The sequence below is a fragment of the Tribolium castaneum genome, chromosome 7, assembly GCF_031307605.1.
Source record: "Tribolium castaneum strain GA2 chromosome 7, icTriCast1.1, whole genome shotgun sequence".
In the NCBI taxonomy this organism is placed as follows: Eukaryota; Metazoa; Arthropoda; class Insecta; order Coleoptera; family Tenebrionidae; genus Tribolium; species Tribolium castaneum.
In genome coordinates this window covers 16,501,419-16,527,328 of record NC_087400.1, presented here as the reverse complement: position 1 = coordinate 16,527,328, position 25,910 = coordinate 16,501,419, and the positions used below count along the sequence as shown (strand labels likewise).

General features: G+C 31.6%; 2 protein-coding genes across 4 annotated transcripts in view; one reads left to right on the top strand and one right to left on the bottom strand.

Moving 5' to 3' along the window:
- LOC656470 (uncharacterized protein) overlaps positions 1–25,910 on the top strand; it is a 39,934-nt gene that overhangs the window by 9,763 nt on the left and 4,261 nt on the right. For 2 of the 3 annotated variants that reach the window (XM_064358132.1, XM_008198576.3), the window contains exons 2-4: positions 2,484–2,530; positions 16,846–16,882; positions 23,340–25,243. In XM_064358132.1, coding sequence (XP_064214202.1) covers positions 23,357–25,243 — 1,887 coding nt within the window. In that variant the 5' untranslated portion in view covers positions 2,484–2,530; positions 16,846–16,882; positions 23,340–23,356. The remainder of the gene's footprint in view (positions 1–2,483; positions 2,531–16,845; positions 16,883–23,339; positions 25,244–25,910) is intronic. The other variant, XM_962999.5, reaches the window with a different exon arrangement.
- Positions 16,746–18,253, bottom strand: LOC656556 (leucine-rich repeat-containing protein 23). The gene has a single exon (XM_963081.4). It carries the CDS (start codon positions 18,009–18,011, stop codon positions 16,908–16,910), a length of 1,104 nt encoding a protein of 367 aa, XP_968174.1. The 5' UTR covers positions 18,012–18,253; the 3' UTR covers positions 16,746–16,907.

Here is a 25,910-nt window from a genome sequence, read left to right as displayed (position 1 = left end):
AATTATCTAATCTACAGTCAAAAACTGTTTCCTTTCGTACAAAAGAAAATGTTAACCAGTTTAAAAGTGTGCTCTAGATAAGGTCCAAACCATTTATTCTTCAAATTTAAAAAAAAAATTGTTCTGCAACTTCAACTAAATAAAATACCACTTGTTTTCATACAGGGTGCTCAAAAACTGGCGCACCAAATCAGTGGTACGTTATTGAGAAGCAAGTGCAGATTACGGGAAAAATGTTGAAAAAATTCCTAAAGTTATATTTTAAAAAATCTGGAGGTACAAACTTATTGTGTTAACTTTTGTAGTTTTCATTATTTTTTATATGTTTATGTTTCATACCAGGTAATCGTTCCGTAACAAAACGATGAATAATTATTTTAAAATTTACTATCTGATTTTAGCAGTTTTTTTAATTTAAAAAAATTAAAATTCATCCAAAAAATCACAATGTGTAGATGTGCCAACACTGGGAATTATTTCCTAGGAAACCGTTTCAAAAATGATTTATTTTCATTGTTGATCAAATTCTATTGCAAACATGACTGTAAGACAACGTTGCCACATATCATTTACCTAAAATTAGTTATTTATCAATAACTTTAATACAAAGGTTTTTTTACTATTTTTACCTTTATATGTAACCACTTCTCTACCACACACCATTGAGTTGGTGCGCCAGTTTTTGAGCACGCTGTAGAAAAAAAAAACGATCTTTCCTACTTCACTTTTTTAAAAGATCAGTTTGTTCTACAACTTATCCTACATACCATTTGTCTTTATAGAAGACAAAAACATCGATCTGAACTGACAAAAATTGTTAAAAAATTAAATTGTTCTAAAACTTCACTAAATACCATTTGTCTTCAGAAAAGAAAACAGAAAAAAATAGTTTTCATTTACAGCCAAAAACTGTTTCTTTACGTCGTGCTCGAAAAATTGCGCGTGCTTTAAAGACCTCAATATCCAGTTATACTTTAATATACTATTATAAATACAGCGTATTAGGGAATGGTTTAGCAAAAATTTAAAGGTAGATAAAGAATGGCAAGGTTATTCGATTAATCAAAATATATGTAGAACAAAAATGCATAATTTTCCCAAAAATCATTCTGAAACTAAAGTCCCAAATTTTGAGAACCGCTGAACCAGAATTATAAAAATTAACGTAAATTTTAATATTATTGACAAAACAGCAGAGGTACATTAACTTGTTAGTCCACTACGTTATTCTTCTATTTCAATTTGTGTTTTATTATTAAATTTTACAAAAAAAAACAAAAATAAATTTTTACCTGGACAGGGATTCGAACTTTCCACACAAATGAACATGTTAGCCACAATTTTGTAAATTTCTCAAAACGCCCATATGCCACCATCTCCATTTTGTTTAATGTAAAAATTAACTGCTAATAAACTACCATAAGCTACACAGTGGCTCTCAAAAGGTAGGTTAATAAAAATTTCTGAAAAAAGTACGCACTTTTTGGAAAAATGATAAGGGTTTTTTACTCATCTTGTCATGACAAATTCACGTATGAAGTAATGCTAAGCGGTTCCCTAACACCCTGTATAACAATATATACTTTTTTGCGTTTTCTGATACTAAATGTAGCAATCTTAATTAAACTTTCACTAAATCTGCTCCAAAATCGCATTTAAATCGCCTACCATCTGGCCGAAACGACTTCAAGTCTGTCTTAATAAACATGCAAATGAAAAGAGATTGTATAGATAATTCGTATCAAACATTTTCGAAGTTCAAGGCTAAAGTTTAGAGGAAGCCGTCCTCGGGCAACTTTCCTTTTAAACAAGTCTTGTTTCAATGTTATTGTATTCCAAGCGTTTAATTTCTGTAAATTTACTGTTCTATTATGATTGTAATTTTCGCATTTCCGGGCCGTTTATTCGAGAATTGTGGCTTTAATTAAAACAGTGAGTATAAATATAGATTTGGTTCATTCACCTAACAGTGCACTTATCGAAGATTATCTCGAATATTTCGAGTTACTAAAAATAGACACCAGCATCATTTTTCAAGCGGTTATCAAACAAATGTTTCAGATGTCTGCCTGTGTGAGAAAATTTCACGAGATTTATTTATCAATGGGTATTGAACCTAACTTTCAACACTAATCAAAATTATTTGTTCCCATTACATCTGTTTGCAATAAATTATTTTTTTTGCCTTTAGTTAGTATGTCGTAACCCTTGCAATATGGCACACCTTGGTGAATAATTACGAGATTATTAACTTTTCTTAAATAAGGAAATGCAACAACATTACATAATTTTGTAACTGAAAAATTGCAATCAACTTGTTTTAAAATGAATTATTCATTATTGTAGAAGGACGTATGATTTTTTTAGCAAGAAAATTAATTGTGGAGGAAGATGTGGAAAGTTGGAAAGTCATGTAATCATTTTTGATTTCTCATCTTCAGTTACGAAAAATTCAACTATCACTAGTCTTCATTTTGTTTCAGGTTGTAATTGTTATTACTTTCGTGGAATGTATCATATTACTTCCTAGGTGAGTGATTGAATTATAATTATTAAGAATCACTACTATACAGGCTGTTCCGTCTAAACCCCACATTAGAAAATTGAAAGTTTTAATTAAAAATAAAAAACCCTAAATATTTCGTAAACGGCTACATTTAAATATAGGGAAGGTTTATGAAAACTACCTTAAAATAGCTCAAATAATCCAAAAACGCCTTAAAAAATATAGCTTTCTATTTAAAATAAGGAAGTTGATAGCGACTTCCAGTAGAACAGGAAGTGTCACCATCTTGAAAATATTTTCATTGAGCAGAACCTACGAGATTATGGTTGTATACAAATTTTCAGATGGCTATCATTACTAGAACTCCCAACGCTTCTAATGTGGGGTTTGGACGGAACATGTTGTATATGACCAAGGCTTTTTAATGTAAATCCCACATAACCATACAGTCTCAATAAAAATCGTAATTACTTTTGTGTTTTTGTTCACTTTTCAAAATTTTCAATTTGCTTGCGACAAAGAAAGTGTTTTTTATGTGTGTGACAAAGCAAGTGCTCACACAATTTATTTTATTAATTATTTTTATTTTTTAATTCTTTGGCCCCTTCCATTGAAATTAGTGATATGTACTTATTTATCTCCTCTTTGTTTTCGTGTGGGTATAAAACCAGTGGTTCACCTTGCGCCAAACTGAAAAGGAAACGTTTCATTCACATGGAGATAATATCTTGTAATTTTTGAAAGAAAGATTGTCAACGACTGGTAATAATCATGTATTACAGGTATTACACGTAATAATTAACAAGTATACAACTTGGAATAATAGTCTTTGTAATTCATGTCGCTTTATTATGAACAATAAACACACACAAGAGTGTTAAACACTCTGACACGCCAGTCACACATTTTTTTTGTAATTTTAATACACATGTTTCTGTTATAATCACACTAAAATTTTTAATCTCAACAATGACCGCTATTAAAATTCCGCCAAGAAATAGCAGTGAAAACGCGAAAATTTTAAACTTAAACACACAACATGTACTCAGTGGTTTGCATATCGAATTATTATTTCTGAAAGTAAAGTCAATAAACTTGGGTGTTTCTCTTTTAAATGAAAACAGATCATTTATTTTATTGCTTTTAATCTCTTATAAAAAACAATACTTACTTTCTTATGGTGAGAAAATAATTATAGAAAAAGAGGCAGGGCAATAATTGAATTAAGTGTTTATTAATTCATTAAGATGGGGAAATATTTGTTTTTAATTTAAAGCAATTAATTATCGCTATTATATTAAATTAGTACAAAACTACTAAAATGTTAATAAGGGAAAATATTATGATAGCATTTCGATTGTTTCGTGTGCTGGAATTTAACACTCTTGAAAATCAAGACAATGCTTTGTCTATATTAGCTTAAAAATGTGTTTATTATTTTTATTTAAGACAGATAAATACTCTATTAACTTTAATAAAACTTCGAAAGCAAAAATAAGGTTTGGTAGTTTGTAATAATTTGATAGATAATAGATTATGTGCACGCTCCGTTTTTTATAAGCTTTTATTTATCTTGCTTTGTTTGTCTGTCTGTTTCATATTTTTGGAACCAAATTTGAAAGGGTTCCCGTTGTCCCAATGTATTGAAATTTTGCATACTTACTTAATCTGTGTGACAATGCAATCCAATGTAGTTAAATACCCCCTAAAGGGATTAAGTGAGGTTTTAAAGTTTTAGGTTATGTTTTATGGTTATGGGAACGGTATAAGTCATAACAATACGGAATTATAGAATTACTTTCTTAAATTGAGCACTGTTCCTAAAACTTTTATAAATTTTAAAATTCTAATTGCAACCCAAAATATTCTCCTCTGATATAAAAACATTATTTTTTACTTTTTAGTGCATCTCTTAAATAAAAGCTTTTTTCTGAAAAACATTTTTTTTTATTTTTTTAAACCTTGTTGAATAAGTATTTAAGAATTGAAAGTTGTAGGTTACACTGGAACTCGGTTATAGCGAACCCGGCTTTTAACGAACGCTCGGATTATATATAATCTATGAAATCAGCTAGTCTACTTATACATACCTTGAAAATATCTAAAATGTTAAGAGGAAACCAAAATAAGTAAATAAAGAGAATATTTGGCATATTATCATATGCATATTATATACCTAAGTATTTAATCATTCATAAATTTGCCGAACTAATTCACAAAGTAATTATTTAAAATTTTTGTAATAAATTTAAATAATTACGGTCAAAAACTATTAAAATAGTGTGTATTTATTTTTTTTTATTCATAAATTTTACAACTAGGTGCGTGATTAAAAACTTCAACTTGTTATACAAATAACTATTATTTGTTTTTGAAATACCTATTCATTTTTTTTAATTTTTCATAGTGACGGTATTCCGTCTAAACGCCACATTAGAAGTATTGGAGGTTCTAGTAACGATAGTCATTTGAAAACTTGTGTACAACCATAATCTCTTAGGTTCTGTTCAATGAACATATATGGCGACACTTCCGGTTATACCGGATTCTTTATTTTAAATGGGAAGCAATATTTTTTAATGCGTTTTTGGGTTACTAGAGTTATTTTAAGAGAGTTTTTACAAGCTTTCTCCATACCTAAATTTAGACGTTTAGAAAATTTTTACAGTTTTAATTTTTTTTTTTTTGATTTGCACCTTCCAGTTCAAAAATCGATAACTTTGCCATTTTCGAAAATTTGAAAATATATTTCAGCTCATTGGAAAGAGGAAGCCTAGATCTTTCCCTTGGTGCTTCCAAATTTCCAAAAAAAGATACCAAACCCCAAATTTTTAAAGTTAAATTTGTAGAAATTTAAGAACTCATATGTAAATATTAAATTATGGGTACATGAAGTTGTTCAAACTTAAGCGTAAAAGTTTTGGGCACACTAAAAAACAGATATGGGCTTTCTCTTTTAATTCTCCAAATATGATTTCAAAATCTTTAAAACTGAGAGAGTTATCGATTTTTTAAGCGACAGGTGCAAATCCAAAAATTTTCCAAAAATCCTTAATATCTCAACAGTTAAACTTTGATATAGAGAGGAAAGCTGATAAAAACTCCCCTAAAAGAACTCAACTAATCCAAAAATGCAGTGAAAAATATAGCTTTTTATTTAAGATAAGAAAGTTGATAGCGACTTCCGGTATAACCGGAAGTGCCGCCATGTTAAAACTATTTTCATTGAGCAGAACTTAACGGATTATGACTGAGTACCAACTTTCAAATGAATATCTTTATTAGAACCTTCAATACTTCTAATGAGGAGTTTTGACGGAACAGCCTGCATTGCTACAGAGTGAAACAAGTTTTACAACAATTAATGTATAACGCTGCATTTAACTTAAAGTGCAATAACTTTTTTTATTGTAGATAATAAATAGAAAAAAATATTATGTTAAAGTATTACACAAAGACGTTGATATTACCAGTGTCACCCAGTACATATTAATCCAGTATTGGGAAAAATTTGATGACTTATTACATTCTTTTTAGATCCAAAGTAGCCCATAAGTTCGTATTTAGAAAATTAGTCTTCAAACGGTATTTTTAACAGTGCATTAATATTTAATGGCTAAATATGTTTAACACATTTTTTCCGACGTAATAATAAATCGTTTTTATCCGAAAAATCATTAAACTTTCCAATCCTGGCTTTTGCAATGTTTCTTATTAAATTTGTCGTTTTGAAGCAATTACTCATTAGGTGAATGCAAAATTCCGTCCTTCACACTTACTGCAACTGTTTGCACTCTCTATAATAAATTGAATAAAGATGAGTTTTTCTTCCAAAGTAATACCTTCACACTAAAAAATATAAACCGTGCGAAAATTGACAAGGTGTTTTACTGAAAATTTTTCATTCATTGAGCGTACTTCACAATTCATCGTTAAAAACTTCCAGGTATTTCTGGGTTCCCATGAACCCATCCTAATAACCATAATTTACGTTTCGAGCCCAACAACTGGATCACCATCAATTACCTTACATAATATTTTTTAAATTGGTTGGTTGGAAGAGAATTTTAATACGTAAGTATCGTGATTTCCTCCTCTTTCGAGTGATTGATTAGAAGTAAAAATAATTTTGGGATGAGGGGATCTCAGTTGTATTTAAAGACTGGTAAAAATAATACAGAGGGTGTGTCGTCTCGAGTCGTTAAATTTAAAAGGGTATTGTTCTGTTTAGGTGATTACAGTTAATTTATTGTTATTGGCTTTGATTATGGGCGATTATATAGTTTGATATTTTTTCGTTCTTATTAAACATGCAAATTGTGTCCCTTCAAGGCCATTTTCCTCTCCGTTACTTTGCAAATTTTTCCAATTTCGAATAGTAAACGGAAATCAAATAAGGCAAGGTCATACAAATCCTGCTTGCGGCTAAAAAGTTGATCTGATCCAAGTTGTAACGGAATAAAATTCCACTAGATACCGTAGCGAAATACTTTACGACAAAGTTCATCAGGTGTGGTTTCTCTATAATGCCATATGTGGACACATTAGTGTTTTTTGTGGTGATTTCTACTATCTCATTCATAGTCCAGATCACAGCCATAGACGAGGAGATTATTACTGCTTGTGTTACTGTACATTTTAGTACCGGCAGTCTGGTCACGCTGTGACACTTTGAGGTGTGCATTGTTTACTAATTTGATACGATTTACCACCGCTAGGTACAAAGAACAAGTTGTATAACATTCTTATATGGAAGGAAGTTGGTACATTACCTAGTTTCACAAAAGCAACAGTGCGGAAAATGGTATTTTATGTATATTATACAGGCTGTAACGAAAAGATGGGGACAACAGTGAACCACAGATTTCTTGAGCGATTTAGCCCAACTTACTTCTACAGGCTGATTCTTTTAGGTCCTACATTAGAAACTTTTTAACTTCCAATATAACTAGAGCTTTAAGATTTTAAATACAATGTAAATCGACTATTCTCAGTTCAACTGAATTATTTTAAAAATGGCTGAGCTTCCGGAATTACGAGAAATTTTAAATAGTAACCACCTATTTTTATGTTTTTTTTTTAAATTCGCCTCTTAAAACTGAGTAAAATGCACCTAGTTGTTAGTACTTCTCTGTCATAGTTTTTGACGTATTTCAATTTTTTCTACAAATTTTCACTTGCAAGGGTTCTTTTAAAATATCACAGCTGGTAAACCCTTTAACATAAGTGAATAAGAATTTTTGCATTTGATAGCCAAAGGTTCGAAGAGTCTTCTCAAATCTTGAGGATTGTCACCTATGAAATTGCAAGGCTACTATGATTTTTTGAAAATGATGATTAAAAAATAATTATAAAACACTTTTTTCAAATGGAATGACCCTGTTTTTTAAATGACAATCAAAAGAACATACATTTTTATACAGCTTTTTATTAACATCTTCTATATCTATCTCTTACAGTTTTTGAAATAATCGCAAAAATTAAAATTTCAAATTATTTTCATTTTTAATCAAGTAAACTTTCGAAAAATACAATAAAATTTTGCTATTAACTAAAAAAATTATCCTTTTGGTTACCATTTTCATACAAGATGTTCAAAATTCGATGGCATACTGAGTTACTTTATACAGGGTCCCGCGAGTGCATATATTTTAACCATAGATTGAGCATTGAAATTAAATGAATCAATATTTTTGATTTTTTTCCAAAAATTTTTTGGTGAAATTATTAACCTCCAATGTTGCTCCAAAAATACACATTATAAATTTTATCTTTAATAATACTTATCCAATTTTTATAAAATTTAGTATAAAGACGTTATTTTAAACACTCATTTAACAGTGCAAATTGTAAGCTTGTTGGGCAATGATGAGGGGGGCTACTGGGGCACCCTTAACATAAAATGTTTCATGACTTTTGTAGCACAAATTAGTTTAGCTTTGGTACTAATAGAATTTGAAAGCCTATTCCATTTAGAAACTTTTTTAGCTCTTCTCATTTTTTTGTAAAATTACTGTTTGTGAGTAAAATAATAAAATGTGAAATGATGCAGTCGGTATCAGCATCAGTATCGCTCCGGTGATCGCACCTAAACGGCCTTGATTGCAAAGTGTCAAAGTGAAAATGTTATTGTCAAATTTCGTTCGGGTACCAAGAATTTGTTTTAACTTTTAGATTTTGTTAACTTTTTTCCTTTGGGAGATATGGGGTTGATTTTGTCTTTAAAACCCAAACAATATAGGATTTTAGTTGCTCTGTTGGATGGCATTGATTTCAACTTCATACTTCAAATAGGAGCCGATGTATTGACAATTGTTTATAACAGTTGCTAATTACGTGTGTATGCAAATTTTGGTATATTGCGACAACAAACCCTCTTAAAATATGAAACAGGCAGACGTACCTACAACAAAGCAAGTTAAATAATAGTTATTTATTATATAAGAGTCTTACAATGCGTTTTATACGCGCAAAGATTTGAATGATGGCCTTAAAAATATTAAAATGAGCAATAATAAAAATAAAAATTACATTTTCAATTAACGTTCATATTTTGAGGACATATCACTAAGAGAAATCTTTGTGTTACGAAAGTGTCTGATCCTCAATATTTTCGTGTTACTTGCACACATAGAAAAACAGAACAAACGTTTTCTTTTTTGTTAACTTAAATACCTATAATTTAATTCCACTTGATAACCTCGCAGTGCTAAAAAAACGATTAATTCTATGTGCTTTCAGATTTGAATTTAATGCTAATATCAAATGTCAAGTTAAATTAAAATGTTAAATTGCAGGTTATCTATTGAGGCATTTAATAAACATTATTCATTTTAGTCATTATAAAGACACCTACACTAAATGATTGAGTAATCTACTTATCTAATACTTTGGGCAAACATCTCAAGCTCAGTTATGACGAATCTGAAAAAAAATTAGTGGTTCTTACGATTCTGGAGTCTAAATATTTTGAAAAAAACTACATACTACATACTTCAACTACCTGCTACAGAGTGATTCATTTAGGACTGAAATTAGAAACTTTTTAACTTCTAATACAGCTATGACTTTAAAATTTTGTATACGATCCAAATCGACCACTACAAGTTCAAGTAAATTATTTTCAAAATGGTTGAGCTTTCGGAACTACGAGAACCCTTTGTGATAAGCGGATAATTTTTAGCATTCGATAGCCGAAGGTCCGAAGAGCCTTCTAGAAGTTTCAAATTGTCAACTGTCAAAATTCAAGGCTAGTGTGATTTTTTTAAATGGTTATCAAAAATCGGCTATAACTCAAGTGATCTTGCAAAATGGTCAACAACTGTGAAACTTCAGTATTTTATTTAGTTTTTAGCTGGTTCATTATCGACTAAGCAGTAAAATAATAATATTCAATTATGGTTTACTATAACTTAGTGAATTATGTAAAGTAACTCAGTCAGTCTGTCATCGAATTTTGAACTTCTTGAGTGAAAATGGTGGACAAATTTAACACTTTTTTAATTAATGACGTATGTTTTGAAGGTTTATTCGATTAAAAATGAAAATAATGACCTAGTATTGTGTTTTTTGTGATTATTTTAAAAACCGTAAGAAATTGAGACAAAAGATGTCGATAAAAGTCTGCATAAAAATTAATGTCATTTTGATTGCCATTAAAAAAACTGGGTCATTCCATTTGAAAAAACTGTGTTATAACCATTTTTTAATTATCATTTTCAAAAATCATAGTAGCCTTGCAATTTGACAGTTGACAATTCTAAAGATTTCTAAAGACCTTTCGAGCATTTGGTCACCAAATGCAAAAAGAATTATTCACTTATTGTAAAGATTTCAAGGGCTGTGATATTTTAAACAAACCCTTGCAAATAAAACTTTTAACAAAAAATGTACATACTTAAATTTAAAAATTTTAAATACTATTTAGTTGGCTCCGATTTCTCGTAGTTCCAGTAGTTCATCCATCTTGAAAATAATTTTGTTGAACTCAAAATTTTAATGCTTTACCTACATTAGAGGTTAAATAGTTTTAATATAGGCCCTAAAAGAATCAGCCTGTATAATTTCATGGAATATTTCATTTATATTTTTTATCTTTGATTTTTCGTCTTAGCATAATTATTGCTTCACACAAACCGTCCATAAAAATCAAAAATCAGGAAGAACGCTAACGATGATTACATACATTTTAGAAAAAAAGTGTAAATGGAGGTATTTATTATTAAAACGTGGTTTCGTGCAGTTTATACTAAAGATATCGTGCAAGAATTTCACTTCTTCACGGATCGTTTTCACATGTAAGTCTACAACACATTTTATTTTGCATCTTCGGAATCTTAATTGCTTTGTAGAAAGTGAATATTTCCAATAGTGTTGAACGTAATTGATTTAGTTAAGCAACTTTACGAGGTTCTTTACTTTTTAGTTGGTACTTCGTGATGTTGATGAGTTTTCTTCAACAAAAGCGCCTGCAATTTCACGTTATGCTGCCATTAATCATTTTATTTAATTTGCAGCTGTTGCAACATAAGTGCACAATTTATCAACAATGGGCTCTCCATTTCGTGCCACCATAAAAATAATAATCACATAGTTATAACGCAACATGCATATAGATTTCTTGGCGAAAAATAATATTTCAAAAAATTTATAAAACTACAGGCTGTTTCGTGTAAACAGCACATTAGTTCTAAGAAAGATATTTATTTGAAAGATGGTACTCAGTCATAATCTGTTAAGCCCTGCTCAATGAAAATAATTTCAAGATGGCGACATTTCCGGTTATACCGAAAATTGTTATCAACTTTCCTATTTTAAATGGAAAACTATGTTTTTCACTGCGTTTTTGGATTAATTGAAAATGAGCTTAAAAATATTTCCAAATTTTTAAAAATGGCAGAGTTATCGATTTTTGAACTGGAAGGTTCAAAAAAATATTAAAAACCCTAAATATTTTGTAAACTGTTAAATTTAGCTATAGCGAAACCTTTTAAAAACTATCTTAAAATAACTCTAGTAATCCAAAAAGGCATTAAAAAATATTGCTTTCCATTTAAAAAAGGAAGTTGATAGCGATTTCCGGTATAACCGGAAGTGTCACCTTCTTGAAAATATTTTCATTGAGCAGGACCTAAGAGATTATGGTTGTATTTAAATTTTCAGATGACTGTCGTAATTAGAACTATCCATACTTCTAATGTGGAGTTGTCTGTATATATATTATTTTTGTCTTCTCTGTTTTTTTCCTTTTTTAACTTAGTTTCACTGAAAAGGGATTAACCGACGGATTAACAATCTTCCATCAAGAACTTTTTTTTTCAATTTAGTGAAACTTGCACTCGCGGATGTAAAAAATTAAAATACTAATTCTCTGATAAAAAATGGAACACCTACATAATTATACACATGACATTCACTTATTCAGTCCATTAATAAACGCACTTTTTTCATTAAAATTCTCATGAACAATGAATAAATTATGCACCAAGAGCAGAGAAAGTGATATTGTATGAAAATAAGTAAGCGAGTGAATGTCACTGGTTGGAATTTCCAATTGAGTCAAGTGAGATGTTTAAAGTTATAAATTTATGAATGGTCAAAGAGACAAGATTGTGTCACGCCGTCTTTAACCTCGGGCGACGGTTGAAATGTCTAATTAGTAATTAGAAGAGCCAGACTACAGTGCTAACGTTCAATAAAATACATTTATTTGGTCTTTTTGTAGATTAATTTTGTTACAGACTGCGAGAATTTGACCTATGGCCTATAAAATACTTCCCCTTGTTTCTTTAGACTAGCTATAATTTGAGTTCTCTATTGAAAAATTAAGCAAGGGTGTGCCCCACAGCCATAAATTAAAATGGTTTGAGTTATAGTCGGGCTGTTACAATAATTAATGCTTCACAAGAACAAAAGGGTCGATTTTTTTATTACCAAACAAAAATGGATGAATTTCTGTAGTTTTTAGTTAAATTAAAATTACGTAGAATAGGTAATAACTTTTATCTAGAGAAGAATAAAGGTATATTTCCATTAAAAAGTGTGTCACAATTTAAAATTTAAACAGTTTTTATAGCCATTAAACTTTCATAAATTTATTATAGAGGCTGTTCCTTCTGAGAATTATTCCCCTAATAAAAATACAAGAATTATTTTCGTCAATTGTAATAAGTCACACAGGCTGGTCCAGCTCAGCTCCTGTCTCCTGTAGCTCAGTTATTAATAAAGTTGGACTTTTGATATTTTGTAGACGATATTTATACTCTAGGACGTATTTCAGGAAAATATATTTGATTATATAGGATGAACCAAAAAAGTATGACGTCTTAATAATATGTTTTAACGGCATGCTATTATTTTTTGGTGCTTATTAAAATGCCTTTCTATATAGTTTCTTATATATGCCAGAAGTTTTTTTAAAATCGGTTTTACACCTTTAGTTTTAAAAAGTAAAAAAAAAGAAAATGTGCTTTCTTGATGACATTATTGGTACATACGTCTTGAACAAGGTCTAACAGACTCATTAACTAAGTTTGATTGATTTGAATTACTACAGGGTGTTTACAATTTATTTCCAATTTTTTAAATTTTTAAAGCTTTTTATTGTGCTTATTTTAAGAAGCAATTCCTGTTTATTTTTATAGCATTCGGTGTAGAATTAATCATGAAACAATTTTTCTTATTACAACCTTAACGTAAATCCTAATATATTCCGAGTTATTTGCCAAAAACTTGTTTAGTCAGCTATTTTATTGACACATTTAATGAATAAAAGTCGAAAATGACTCCAACCCTGTTTATCATTCGATGCCACATTTTTTGTTATTACAGCCCTATTGCAAATCTTAACACATTTGGAGTTATTTGCCAAAAACCTAAAACCAGTAACACTAGGAATAATCTGGGATAACCCAAAACAACCTGGAAAAACACGATATAACATTGGAAAACACGGAATAATCCGGGAAAACCTGGGAAAACTTGGAATAACTTGAGAAAACTTGGAATATCCAGGGAAAACCTGGAAAAACTTGGAATAACTTGGGAAAAGTTGGAATTACCCGAGAAAACTTGGAATAACCCGGGAAAATTCGAAAAATGTACTTGGGAAAACTCGGAATATCGCGGGAAAACTTGGAATAACCCGGGATGACCCAGAAAAGCTCGTGATATAACCCGGATAAACACGATATGACCCGGAAAACCTGGAAAAGCACGGGATATTTGGGGTTACCTGCAATAACTTGGAATATCCGTTTTTTTTTAATTATTTTGGGTTATTTCGGATTACCTTAGAGTATCACGTGCTTATCAAGGGTCAGATAGTGTTTTAGATTTTTCCGGGTTATCCCGAGTTTTTTAGGGTTTTCCCGGGTTACTCTAAATTTGTTTGGGTTTTTTCGGGTTATTCCGGGTTTTCCCGGGTTATTCCACCTTAGGTCAGGTCAGGTCAGGTCAGGTTAGGTCAATGTTTAATCATTAAAATCATTTGTCATTGACAGAATGGGTTTCTATCAAATAACTCCAAATGTGTTAAGATATACATTTGAGTTGTGATAACAAAAAATTTTTGTTATTCAGTTTCACACAGAATGGTATAAAAAACAGGGGATGCCATTTTAAAAAGCAAAATAGAAGGCTCTAAAATTTAAAAAGGTTGAAAATTGTAAACACCCTTTAGTAGGTAATTCAGATGAATCAAACTTAATTAATAAGTCAGCTAGGTTTTCTTCAAGGCGTACGTACGTAATGTCATCAAAACAGTACCGTTTCTACTTATTATAAATTTTAAAAATTAAAGATTTAAAACCGGTTGTTTTTTGGTTTTTATTTTTTTAGAGTAATTCCTGAAGCGACTAAAAAACTTTAGGGACATGTAAGAAGCTAGAAAGGCATCCTAATGAGCACTAAAAAATTATAGCATGCCATTAAAAAAATATTATAATAACGTCATACTTTTTTGTAGTACTAATTATCAAAAGTCCAACTTCACTAATAAATGAGCTAGAAAAGACGGGAGCTAAGTTGGGCCCACCCTGTATTTTAGTCAATTTCCGTAACTTTCAAATTCTTTAATGACATTCTGACAAACAGAACTATGGTTATTTTTAATAAATACGTGTAGAAATAAGATTTTTGGTTAAGCTTTTTTGTAATGGAATTCAAAATTCTTGATTTTAAGTGGAAGACGTTTATGTAATTAAAATACGAAACTACTTTTGCAATACCTGTTAGAATCTGTTAAAGTAATTTTAATTTGCTTTTAATCTCTCACGGAATGTCTAGTTGCCATAAGACATTACGAGTTCATTATGCAAAAACACCTCAACACATCCTGAGCACTAATTTCCCCACTTGAAAGCTTTGTAACTATAAATTTTCAGATAAAGTTGTTACTTCACTTTACCATCCACATCCTGAACACATAAATGCAAATCTCGCATTCCCTCCTTATGTAATATTCTACTTTTTGTCTTGTTCTTAGACAACCTTGACGGAAATGTTACTTCCGCATTTTAAACTAAAACACCTAGTTTTAATAATGTCACGACTTGAACCGATTTGTGGAAATATTTTATTTGAACGTAATCGAATGCTAACTGAAAAGGAAAGGAGGATACGGTACTGTAATTCCAATCAAATAATGTTGTACAAGTGTTTTTTTGTAAATATTATATAATATGCCAATCAATCGGATACCACTGACCCATATTTCGCCAGTTTGTAATTTTTGTAATTGTAAGGAAAAAATTAATTTAATAACTTTCATTTTCCACGTTTCTAAACATAACGTTATTTCGCTGATACTATCATTGCAGTAATAACTTTATTACTCAAGTTGTACACACTCGGACAATGCACCTTAATAAAATTTTAATATAAAAAAGTGTAACAAACATACAGGATGACCCAGGGGTGTGTAAACGGTCTCTAACTTTTTTGATATTTAAAATATTACCATACTGTTTTCATTATCCGATAGATCGACTTAAAGTCCACAAACTAAAAATCTTTTACTATACACAGGTTGTTGTATACCGGGTGGTGAATCAAAATTATGTTTTTTTAATGGAACCACTTATTTTTGCATAATCGGATTCTACGCAAAAACTAATGTAACTTTACTATAAACTATCATGGGTCTATCTCTTTTCGTTTCGGAATTATTCAACTTTTCGTTATAAAAAAGACCAATTTTTAAAAAATCAATGCAACGTTGTCTATGAATATTTTCCGACGATTTTGTACCAGGAAATTTCAGGATATCTTGTAGTTTTAGCAAATAGTCGACTTTTACTTGAAACATACAGATAATGTGTAAAAAGGCAAAAAGTTAATTAATTATTTTTTTTAATGGAACAGCATGTATTTTTTTACACCGTGTTGATAGCATTCTTATTAAGCTTTCTAATAATATGCGGTTTGTATAGCAAGTTTGAAGTATTTCCTAAGGTGTCAAATAAATTTTTTCTTTTTTTATTCATTTTATTATCAATTCTTGATGAGTAAAATTCATTTATGTATCAAGTAATAATTACATTACTAATGTAATTAGTCACATTAGTACATATCAAAAAATACATTACCATTTGACTTACCGGATTCTAGGATAACGAATTTTCTTGTAATAAAATAATTTTTTTGAAAAATTTCGAGAAATATTTGAAATTTGCAACGCAAACTCCATACCGCTAGAAAGCTTATCAAAAATGCTGTCAATACATGAAAAAAAAAACATGATGTGCCATTTGAAAAGAATGAGTTACTCTACTTTTTGAGTTTTGCCAAATTCAGTACATAATCTGCATACTTTAACTAAAAGTCGTCTATTTGCTAAAAGTATTCTGAATTTTTCTATTGCAAATTTGTCGAAAAATATTCATAGGCAATTTCGCAGTGATTTTTCAAAAATTGGTCTTTTTTACAACTAAAAGTTGAATAATTCCGAAACGAAAAGAGATGATCAACATACCGTTAATGTTGGTATAAGTTACAGTATGTACATATCAAAAACCCCATTTGTAAGCATAACCTAAAACTTCAAAACCCCATTTAACTTCTTTAGGGGTTATTTAACCACACAGAATTGCATTGTCACGCAGATTCAGTAAGTATGCAAAATTTCAATTTATTGAGTCAACGGGAACCCTTTCAAAAAATATGAAACAGACAGACAGACAACAAAGCAAGTTCAATAAAAACTTTTAACAAACATAAAGAGGACTAAACTTAATTGTTTTAGACTTTTAGTAATAACCACATTAGTTTTTATTATAACGAAAATACAAGATTAAAAAATACATTTCAGAAATAATTTCAGCATTTTCATTTTATTGCAGATCACGTTGTTGAAACTTCATCACCAAATGGCCGAATGTGAGTATTTAACTAAAACAATACTTCACCCATCCAAATCCGACTCTTGCTTATAATCCGTAGTCGTCGTCTCCCTATCTGTGTCTTGAGCCGTCTCATCATCCCTCAACAATGCCTCTATAACATCATTCTCCATATCCTCAGCATCAATCCTATCCTCCATTGTAATCACCGTTTTATTAATCCTCTTTAGCTTTGGTAACAACACCAAGAGTGGAATCACCACCGGATCCCTGATCTTACCCCCTTCACCAAACACTCCCCCACCACCACCTTCACCACCCATTTGTGGGACTTCACTCCCTGGGAGCGGATTTCCAGTGACGATCAAAGTTTCCAAATTTGGTAAACACTGCAATTTTCGAAACTCCTTAAATTTTTCGATTTTATTGTTCCGCAAATTGAGATATTTGAGACTAGTTTGAGCCTCGGAGAAACCGTCCAAATTCTGGATGCTGTTCTCTCGCAAATGAAGTGTTTCCAGACGCGAAAGTTTTGCAAATTCTGGCGAATTTATCGTCGTGATTTTATTGGCAGCCATGTAGAGTTTCCGTAGGTTAGGTGGGTAAAACCCCGAAATTTCAAACAAGAGATTACTTCTCATCTCCAGTTGTTTTAATTGCTTCAAATTGGCAGTTTCGAATTCCGTGCTGTAGATGTCGTTGTAGTTCATTTCGAGGCAGTCAAGCAGGGGTTGGTCGATGTTTCCCACCTGTTTGATTTGGTTTTGGTTGAGGGCTAAGACCTGGAGGTAGGGCATGGGTTTGAGGGCGGCTGAATCGACTCGGTTCCTCTCGGCTTTGAGGAGTATGAGGAAGGGCATTTCAGTGAGGACAGTGAGGGCGTCAGTGGTGAGGTAGTTGCCGCTGAGATCGAGGAATAGCACGTGTTTGAAGCGGAGGATTATGGAGACATCGGTTAGTTTGCGATTTGTTGCTGTTATCATCAAGTAGGCGTAGCGGCTTCCGGTTTCATCTTTGCCGAGGGTGTTGAGGCATTTGGAGGCTTCTTCGAATGTTAGTATTTTCTCTTTGATTACTTCGGGGATTGAGGGGGCGGTTGGGGGACGGAATTGACGGACGCCTTCGCCAGGAACTGGAGGTCCACCTTCACCGAAATCTTCGCCCATTACGGTTTTCTATTGATTTCAAAAATGGAGATAGTTGTTGTGTTGACAAAATCTGTCAAAACTTCAATGTCTATAAATTTCATTCCTGACATTAAAAAAAAGGTTAGTAGGACTAGAGTCCCTATATTATGACATTTTTGTCAAATTAAATTTAAAACCTGTAGAAGGTGCTGCATTTTGGATATCCGAATAGGGGATCTCCGAAACTAAGAGGTTTAGAGAAAAACGAGTGTGAAAAACGGTTTTTTGAAAAAATAATTTTGGTGAAAACCACAGCCCGCTATCAAACCTGTGCTTCAGTCAACTTCAGTCACGTAAAAATAAATCTGATGGTCCTTAATAATTAAAATAAAAATCGACCAACAATTTTAAATTTTCTCCTTCAACATCTGTAACAGCTGCTAGGAAACTAAGATATCTTTCACAATAATTAGAAAAGTTAATTTTTATGTTTTTAATGTAACCTGAAAGGTAACTCACAGAGGAAATCATTGTACAAAATTGAAGAAATGGGAAAATCTTGACGAAATAACTTAAAAATTAAAGGAAATCTTTAGAAATCAGATAGTCTAAGATCTGAATTAGGGTCGTCCCGAACCGATCTGTCTACCAGATAAAACTTATTTTTATCAAATACAGGGTGACCCAGGGGTGCGTAATCGGTATATAACATGTTTGTTATTTGAGATATGGCTATGCCCTTTTTAATATCCGATATATCGACTTAAAGTCCACAAACTAAAAATATGCATATTATACACAGGGTGTTGTTCTACATTGTTATTTTTCACGTAATAATGATGACATGGTTTTTTTTAAAGTGAAGCATTAATAAATTTAAGTTTATTAAGAGTTATGTGATGTTCAGAGAAATAGAATCCTCACTGTATACCTACCTAGTAAAATTTAATAAAATTTAAAAATTTAAGAGAATATTAGCTGTTTCAAAACTATAAAAACGTCAACATCGCATTTTACCGAATTATTTTTTTAATAAGATTGTAAAAACTGTAAAATCGTTATCAATGATTAGATCTCTCATTGAAAGTATAAATTACCTTGGCTGTTATTTTCTTGAAGTATTTGAACAGCTAATTTTGAGAGAAAATGCGACGTTAGCGTTTTTATAGTTTTGAAACAGCTTATACATATAACAACCATCACATTGTTCATGATTTTTACCCAGCCCAAAATGTTGACATAGAATAATTTTTTTCTGTTGTACAGCTTGTTCCGTCTAAACCCCACATTAGAAGTATTGAAAGTTCTAATAAATATACTTATTAGAAAGTTGGTACTCAGCCATAATCCGTTCTGTCAATGAAAATATTTTTAAGATGGCTCCAGTTACACTCTATCAACTTTCTTATTTTAAATGAAAAGCTATGTTTTTCACTGTGTTTTTGGATTAGATGAGATATTTTAAGGCCGTTTTTATCAACTTCTCCTATACCTAAGTTTAACCGTTTACAAGATATTTAAGATTTTTTGAAAATTTTTTGATTTGCATCTGTCGCTTGAAAAATCGGTAACTCTCTTAGTTTTAGAGGTTTCGAAATCATAATTGGAGGATTAAAAGAGAAGGCCTATATCTATTCTCCAGTGTGTTCAAAATTGGAAAAGAAGTTAATAAACCCAAAAATTTTAAGGTTAAATTGGAACAACTTCAAGTACCCATAACTTAATTTTGTCTTAATTTTTAAAAATAAAAATTAAAAACCCTTATTATTTCGTAAACGGCTAAATTTAGGTGAAAGGAAAGCTCATTAAAACTACTTTAAAATTTCTCTAGTAATCCAAAAAAACGCATCAAAAATATAGCTTTTCATTTAAAATAAGGATGTTGATAGCGACTTCCGGTATAACCGGAAGTGTCACCATCTTGAAAATATTTTCATTGAGTAGGACTTAAGAGATTATGGTTTTGTACAAATTTTCAGATATCTTATCATAATTAGAACTACCAGTACTTCTAATGTGGGGTTTAGACGGCACAGCCTGTAGTATAACAAAAAGAAACTAAGGAATTGATTTCATTGAACAGAAAGTGAATAATCAAAGTTAATTGCATCTATCGTTCAATGAATACTTTCATCTGCAAAAACACAAAACAACGATAAGATCCAGATAATTGTCAGAAAGTACTTGAGGCTGCGTAATACACGTAACCTAGTATACACTCTGAGTGATATAAACAATGACTAGTTGTAATTAAGGCTTTAATGTGGTAGCCTTTTTCGTACGTCAAAACAATCCTTTTGCTAACCTGTGTCGAACCTCCCTATTCAAGCAAGTTTTTTTTTGCTTTTGATTAGTCGAAAGCAATGTTAATAAGAGAGTAGGTACAGATTTAAAGAATCGTCTCGACAATCGTTCACTTTAACAAGTTTAATATCTAACGTTTTCTTTCAATTACATATTATGAATTATGTATGTATAAATAATAAAATACCTACTTTAAAAACCAGAGCAGAATCGTATTCTTTACAATATACATTTTGCAGCTATTGAAGATGAAGAATGGAAATTAGCCATTAGGACCGTTTTAATATAAGACAACTTTTCAATTAAAACAATTGTAAATTTTTGAACCAAATCACACTATAAATGTTGCAAGACTTTAGAAATTCATGCTACAATCATTGTGTTATTTCCCAGGAGACGAACGGTGCCCAGTTTTAACAATTATTGCATTAAATAATGTTCATCTTAGAAAATCGGTTTTTATTTTTTATCACATTTTTTGAAAAAATTTAATAAACAAATAGTGCGTTGTATTGCTTGTAAAGTGGGCTTTCATACGAGGTGTCACTTGACATACCACTACTTTAAAAAAAAAGTTAGAGGTGGCTGTACATTTCTAACAAGAGATAAACAAAAACCATATGCACCAAATAATAAGGTAAAATTGCCTAAATCAAAGTTATGAATTTTATTCCAGTTAAAAGTTCCACACTTTATGGAGAGCAAAATTTAAAACTCTTTTGTTAGATATAATTACTGTGATTACTACATACTACATTAATACGAAACCAAGAAAATGTTTTTCACGTAGAGATATCCGGTATAAATTCACTTCACAGATCACATCATAACTAAATTAAAACATCATTTTTTTATGATTTTAGTTTCGGAATTACTCGTTATTATTATTAAATCTAAAATTAAATAAATTTATTAAAAAACAATAATTTTATTCTGAACTAATTCATAAATCATGATCCTAAATTTCTGTATACGGGCTGTCCCAGCGAGTTGGAAAAGTCTATTATTGTTCTTTAAATTAAAAAAAAATATTTTGAAAGCTGTAGATACTAACCCCTGCCCCACCTAAAATTATTTCCAAATACACAGGCTATTTCGGAAATGAGCTACAAAACAAACTTATGTTTTTTTTTAGTGGAACACCTTATTTTTGGCATTTTTGGACGCAGCTTTCAAACTAATAATTCTGACTTAAACTTTTATATTATTTTAATTTTTTAACAAAAACACTCTATTTTTAATAATATAACTATTGCTCAAAAACTAAGAGCCTTAGAAAAATGGGACTTTTACCACCTTAAAGAAGAATGTTCAGACTTTAAGGATATATTTCTTTTAGCTCATTGCAATAAAAAAAGTAAAAAATTAGGAGGTTTGTTAAAAACTGAATAACTTAAATTTTTTAAATGGAACACCCTTTTTTTATTTTGCATCCAAAAGACCTTTAAATTGTCTATCTAAAAACAGTAATAGTTTGGTGTCTCTTGCTGATTACTCAAAAGATATGTAACCTTAAACATTAAAAAAATCATTAAAAATTATTAACTATTATTTCAGTAGTCGAAAAGTATTTATAACTTTAATGATTACCTTAGGCTATTATTCGTCATTTCTTACAGTGAAATAAATAAAATTTTAATAATTATGGCGAATCTTTGAATCCCCGTATAAATTCCAACAAATGATCCGTGGTGCAATTGCTATGGCTACGGCATGCTTTACTGTAGAAACGACAATGCTGTTGAATAGTGTGCATTGTTGCTGAAACTAACTTTAAAGTAAAATATCTTTTTAATTATTAAGTTTAGTCATTTGAAACTTCATGTTTTTAGGTAGACAATTTAATAATCTTTAAGAAGCAGAAACAAATAAGATGTTCGATTTAACTTTTCCGTATTATTCAACTTTTAACAAACTTACTAATTTACTAATTTTGTTACGTTTTAAATGCAATTACTACAAAATTTAAGCTTGACCTTTCCCCTGTAATGAGGTAAAAGTCTCATTTTTCTAGGAGTCTTAGTTTTTGAAAACACTTTTTTAAAAACAGCATGTTTTCGTTAAAAAAATTTGGATATTTCAAAAATTAAACAAAATCGACCAAGGAAAGTTTTGGTCAAAGTCATCAACTTTAAAAACTATAGAAACATAAGTTTGTATAGTAGCTCATTTTCGAAACATTTAAAAAATGTAAAAAATGTAAAAAATTAAAAAAATATTTTTGATGAGACAGGAGATTAGAATCTACGGCTTCTGGAACAAAAATTATTAATTTTGTAACATTTGAAGGTCAATAATGGACTTTTCCAACTCGCTGGGACACCCTGTATGTACCTAATTAATACGTAATTTCTGGATGACTTTTTTTAATAATAATTAGATGCAGATGGTTTACCAATTTTTTTAAACTAAAAAATTAAATTAAAATAAATATTTTATAAATTAAGTTCTCATCACCTCGCCTTTGGAAACTGTTGTATTATCAACAAGTTGTTCAAAAATTTAATTAATGGTTTTATCATTTTACTTCTATCAAATTATCTATTTCAGTCCAACAATTTTCAAATTTCAAATCTTAAAATTTTCTATAATCACTGCTACGAATTTTATTGCAGTTTAAAACCAGTAATCAATCAGCTAGTAAAAACTATGCCAACTTACAATTTAGTTTTTATTTCTGCAACTTTCTTTTAAAGACAGCAATTAATGTTATTTGTGCCAAAGATGGAATATTTATGTTTTTTCTTTAACCCAAATTTTAACCGGCTTACATAATTTAAACTTGTTTTCTTTTTTGTTCCCGCAATTTTATATGCTTCATGGTCCATAGGTGTATCAATTTCGATTCGATTCCGGTATAATTCTCCCAATGTCATTGCCACTGTGGAATGTTTTCAAACTCCCACCCACAAAAGTGAAATTAATCCAAATTCTCCACCAAATCCTCACTCTAATTTGTCCAAATGTTTTAATTGTGGCAGATGGCCGGCTTGACCATTTAGGTCAACAAACCGGTACAAGAATTCACAACGAGTAAAAGTTGAATTGAACTCATTTTTTCAGGAACTGTGAACATCACCATGTCTTCAGCAATCTGCCAAAATTTCGTCCAAAATGCGTGGAAGAAGGAACTGTGTTCGAATTGCTTCAAATCGAAGGATGAACACGCAGGACGGCCAAAACCTAAACCAATCACACTAATTTCCAGCGAAAAAGTCGAAGGAATCATCAGAAACGCGTCGAAATTTCGACCGAAACGAACCGTTTGTTTTACGAAGGAATTGACGGAGATTATCGGTTTTGGGGGCGAAGATTGGGAGTCGGAGGGTGAGGATTGCAAAGACGATGATTTGTCGTCCAGTGAAGAGGATTTTATTGCCGAATCTGAGGAAGAAGAAGAACGGGAATTGAAAAGGATAACGAAAGAAAACACCGATTTTAACACAAATAATTTGAAGGATGAAGTTGTGGTGAAGAAAACAACCCAGCTTTTGTTAGGGAAACCCCTAGTTGATGCGTCCGGACGTAAACAAACCTTGCTGGTTTCGGTTACACCATTCGGTGAAGACACCCAACCCAAAAAAATAATCAAAAGTTTGAAATTGAAAGAGAGTGTGCCTGAGACGAAACAAACTAACGTTGTTCTAACTTCTTACACGAAGAATGAAGATAAGGAAGAAAAATCCTTACTGGATGAAATAACCGAGACTTTGGAAAACGGAAAGAACCCGATCCAAATCATGAGTCGCAAAAAAACCCAAAAAGAAATCACCCTAACTGTCTCAAAGGACGAACCGAAACCCGAGCGAAAAACTACACTTTCCCGCACGCCTGCCTTGAAACGCGACCACGAAAAACCCCTAATTTACCAAACCTCCACTGCCAAAATCGAGCTCAAGCCTAAAATCGACTTGAAACCAACTCCCCCCACCACCATCGTACCACCCCCTCCACCAAAATCCAGTCGTGAGCAAGCGGGCGAACCCGACGGCAGAGCCGACCCTGATACAATCACCGAACCTCCAGCCCTGCCCTTGACTCCGCCCCCTGCCCTAGAACCACCCACTTTTCTCTACGACAAACCCAAAATTCCAGCTAAACCGGTTTTGACTAAAACAAACTCTAACGGTTCGGATGCCGGCTCTCGTGTTATAAATAAACGAAAAGCGCCGAAACCACCCGAGGTGCCTGAACCAGCCCCACGTAAGTTTCTTTCGGTTTCGACCGATAGTTTAGCGAGTGAGGATAAAAGAAAAAAGGGGAGGTTTTCACTGAAGAAGTTTCTACGGAGAGGGTCGAGTAAAGTCGATTTAAAGGGTGGGGAGGAAGTGGATGGACCCCCTTTGCCCAAACCGAGACTAGTAATCGTCCATCCCTCTGAATTAAATGGGGCTAGAGTCGAAGTTGTGCCAAAAGGTGATTACCAGAACATAAGGTATTCTGATGGTAACGACTATGAAAGTTTCGTACCGAAAAAACCACCACCGCCCCCTCGTGACGATTTAGGGTCGTATAAGCCGCTCCCCCACCCTCCAAAATCAGTCGATGTGCTTATTAAGCAGAAACAATACTCCGGGGGTGTCCCGACGAAGAAAACTGAAACTGTATATGCGAATATAGGGGAAGTCCGGTCAGCGATTGTTCCGAATAAGCCGCAAAGAACGGCGAGTATGCGTGAGAGGGAAGCTCAAGAGAAGAAAAATTATGAGTCTGTGGATGGAGGAGAGAATGTTTATGATTATATTAGTGGGAGGTCAAGTTCGCCCGATTCTGATTCTAGTCCGAATAAAAATAGTCCGACGAGTAAGACTGCCAGGTTGAGTAAGAGGTCAGAGAGTAGTATTGATGTGTCCGGGGAGTATTTCAAGTATGGGAATATTCCAAGATCGGTCTCGTTGACGTATTGTGGGAGTGAGACCGAGTCGGAGATTTATTCACCGTATAGCTTTTATGGCAGCGAGTCAGAGGTGAGTGTTACATGGCATTGACAAGTGTACAACTACGGAAAGCTTATTCTTTATTCTTAAAAGGCTAATTTTTGAAGTCACTGTAATATTTGCGACGTCATTGATTTTTGAGTAATGTAATTTTTAATTTCTTTATCTTTCTGGAAAGAATAACAAAAAATTGAAAAATAAATTTTAAAAAAATCAAAAAAGAAGAAAATAATGAAAAAAATTCAAAACTTATTGCTAATTACACATAAAAGTCTTCATCTTTTCGATTTTGTTTGTTTTGTTTTTTGTAATGTAATAGAAATATTAATTTTATGCGTTAAAAATATGTTGGCGATGGCAACACGAATTCTTTTGCGTTCCTGCTAATTTGTTATATCCTGCAATAAAATTACAGTTGGGGGCACTCTGAGCTAGACGAAAACAGTAACATTTTAAAGTTTCCGTAAATCTACTACTGTAGTAAATGCTAATACTACAGAATTGTAGTAAATTCTTCAACTAAATTCTACTTGCTGAAGAACCTACTTCTGCTCGAAGTATTTACTTTGAATTTTCCGGAAGGTGCTAAACCCTTAGTATTTTCCATGAAAAGTTTTGTAGTACCTACTAGACAAAAAAGTATTTGCTGATACTTCGATTTTGCGTGTATTTGTAGTATATTCTTCACTTTTATGAA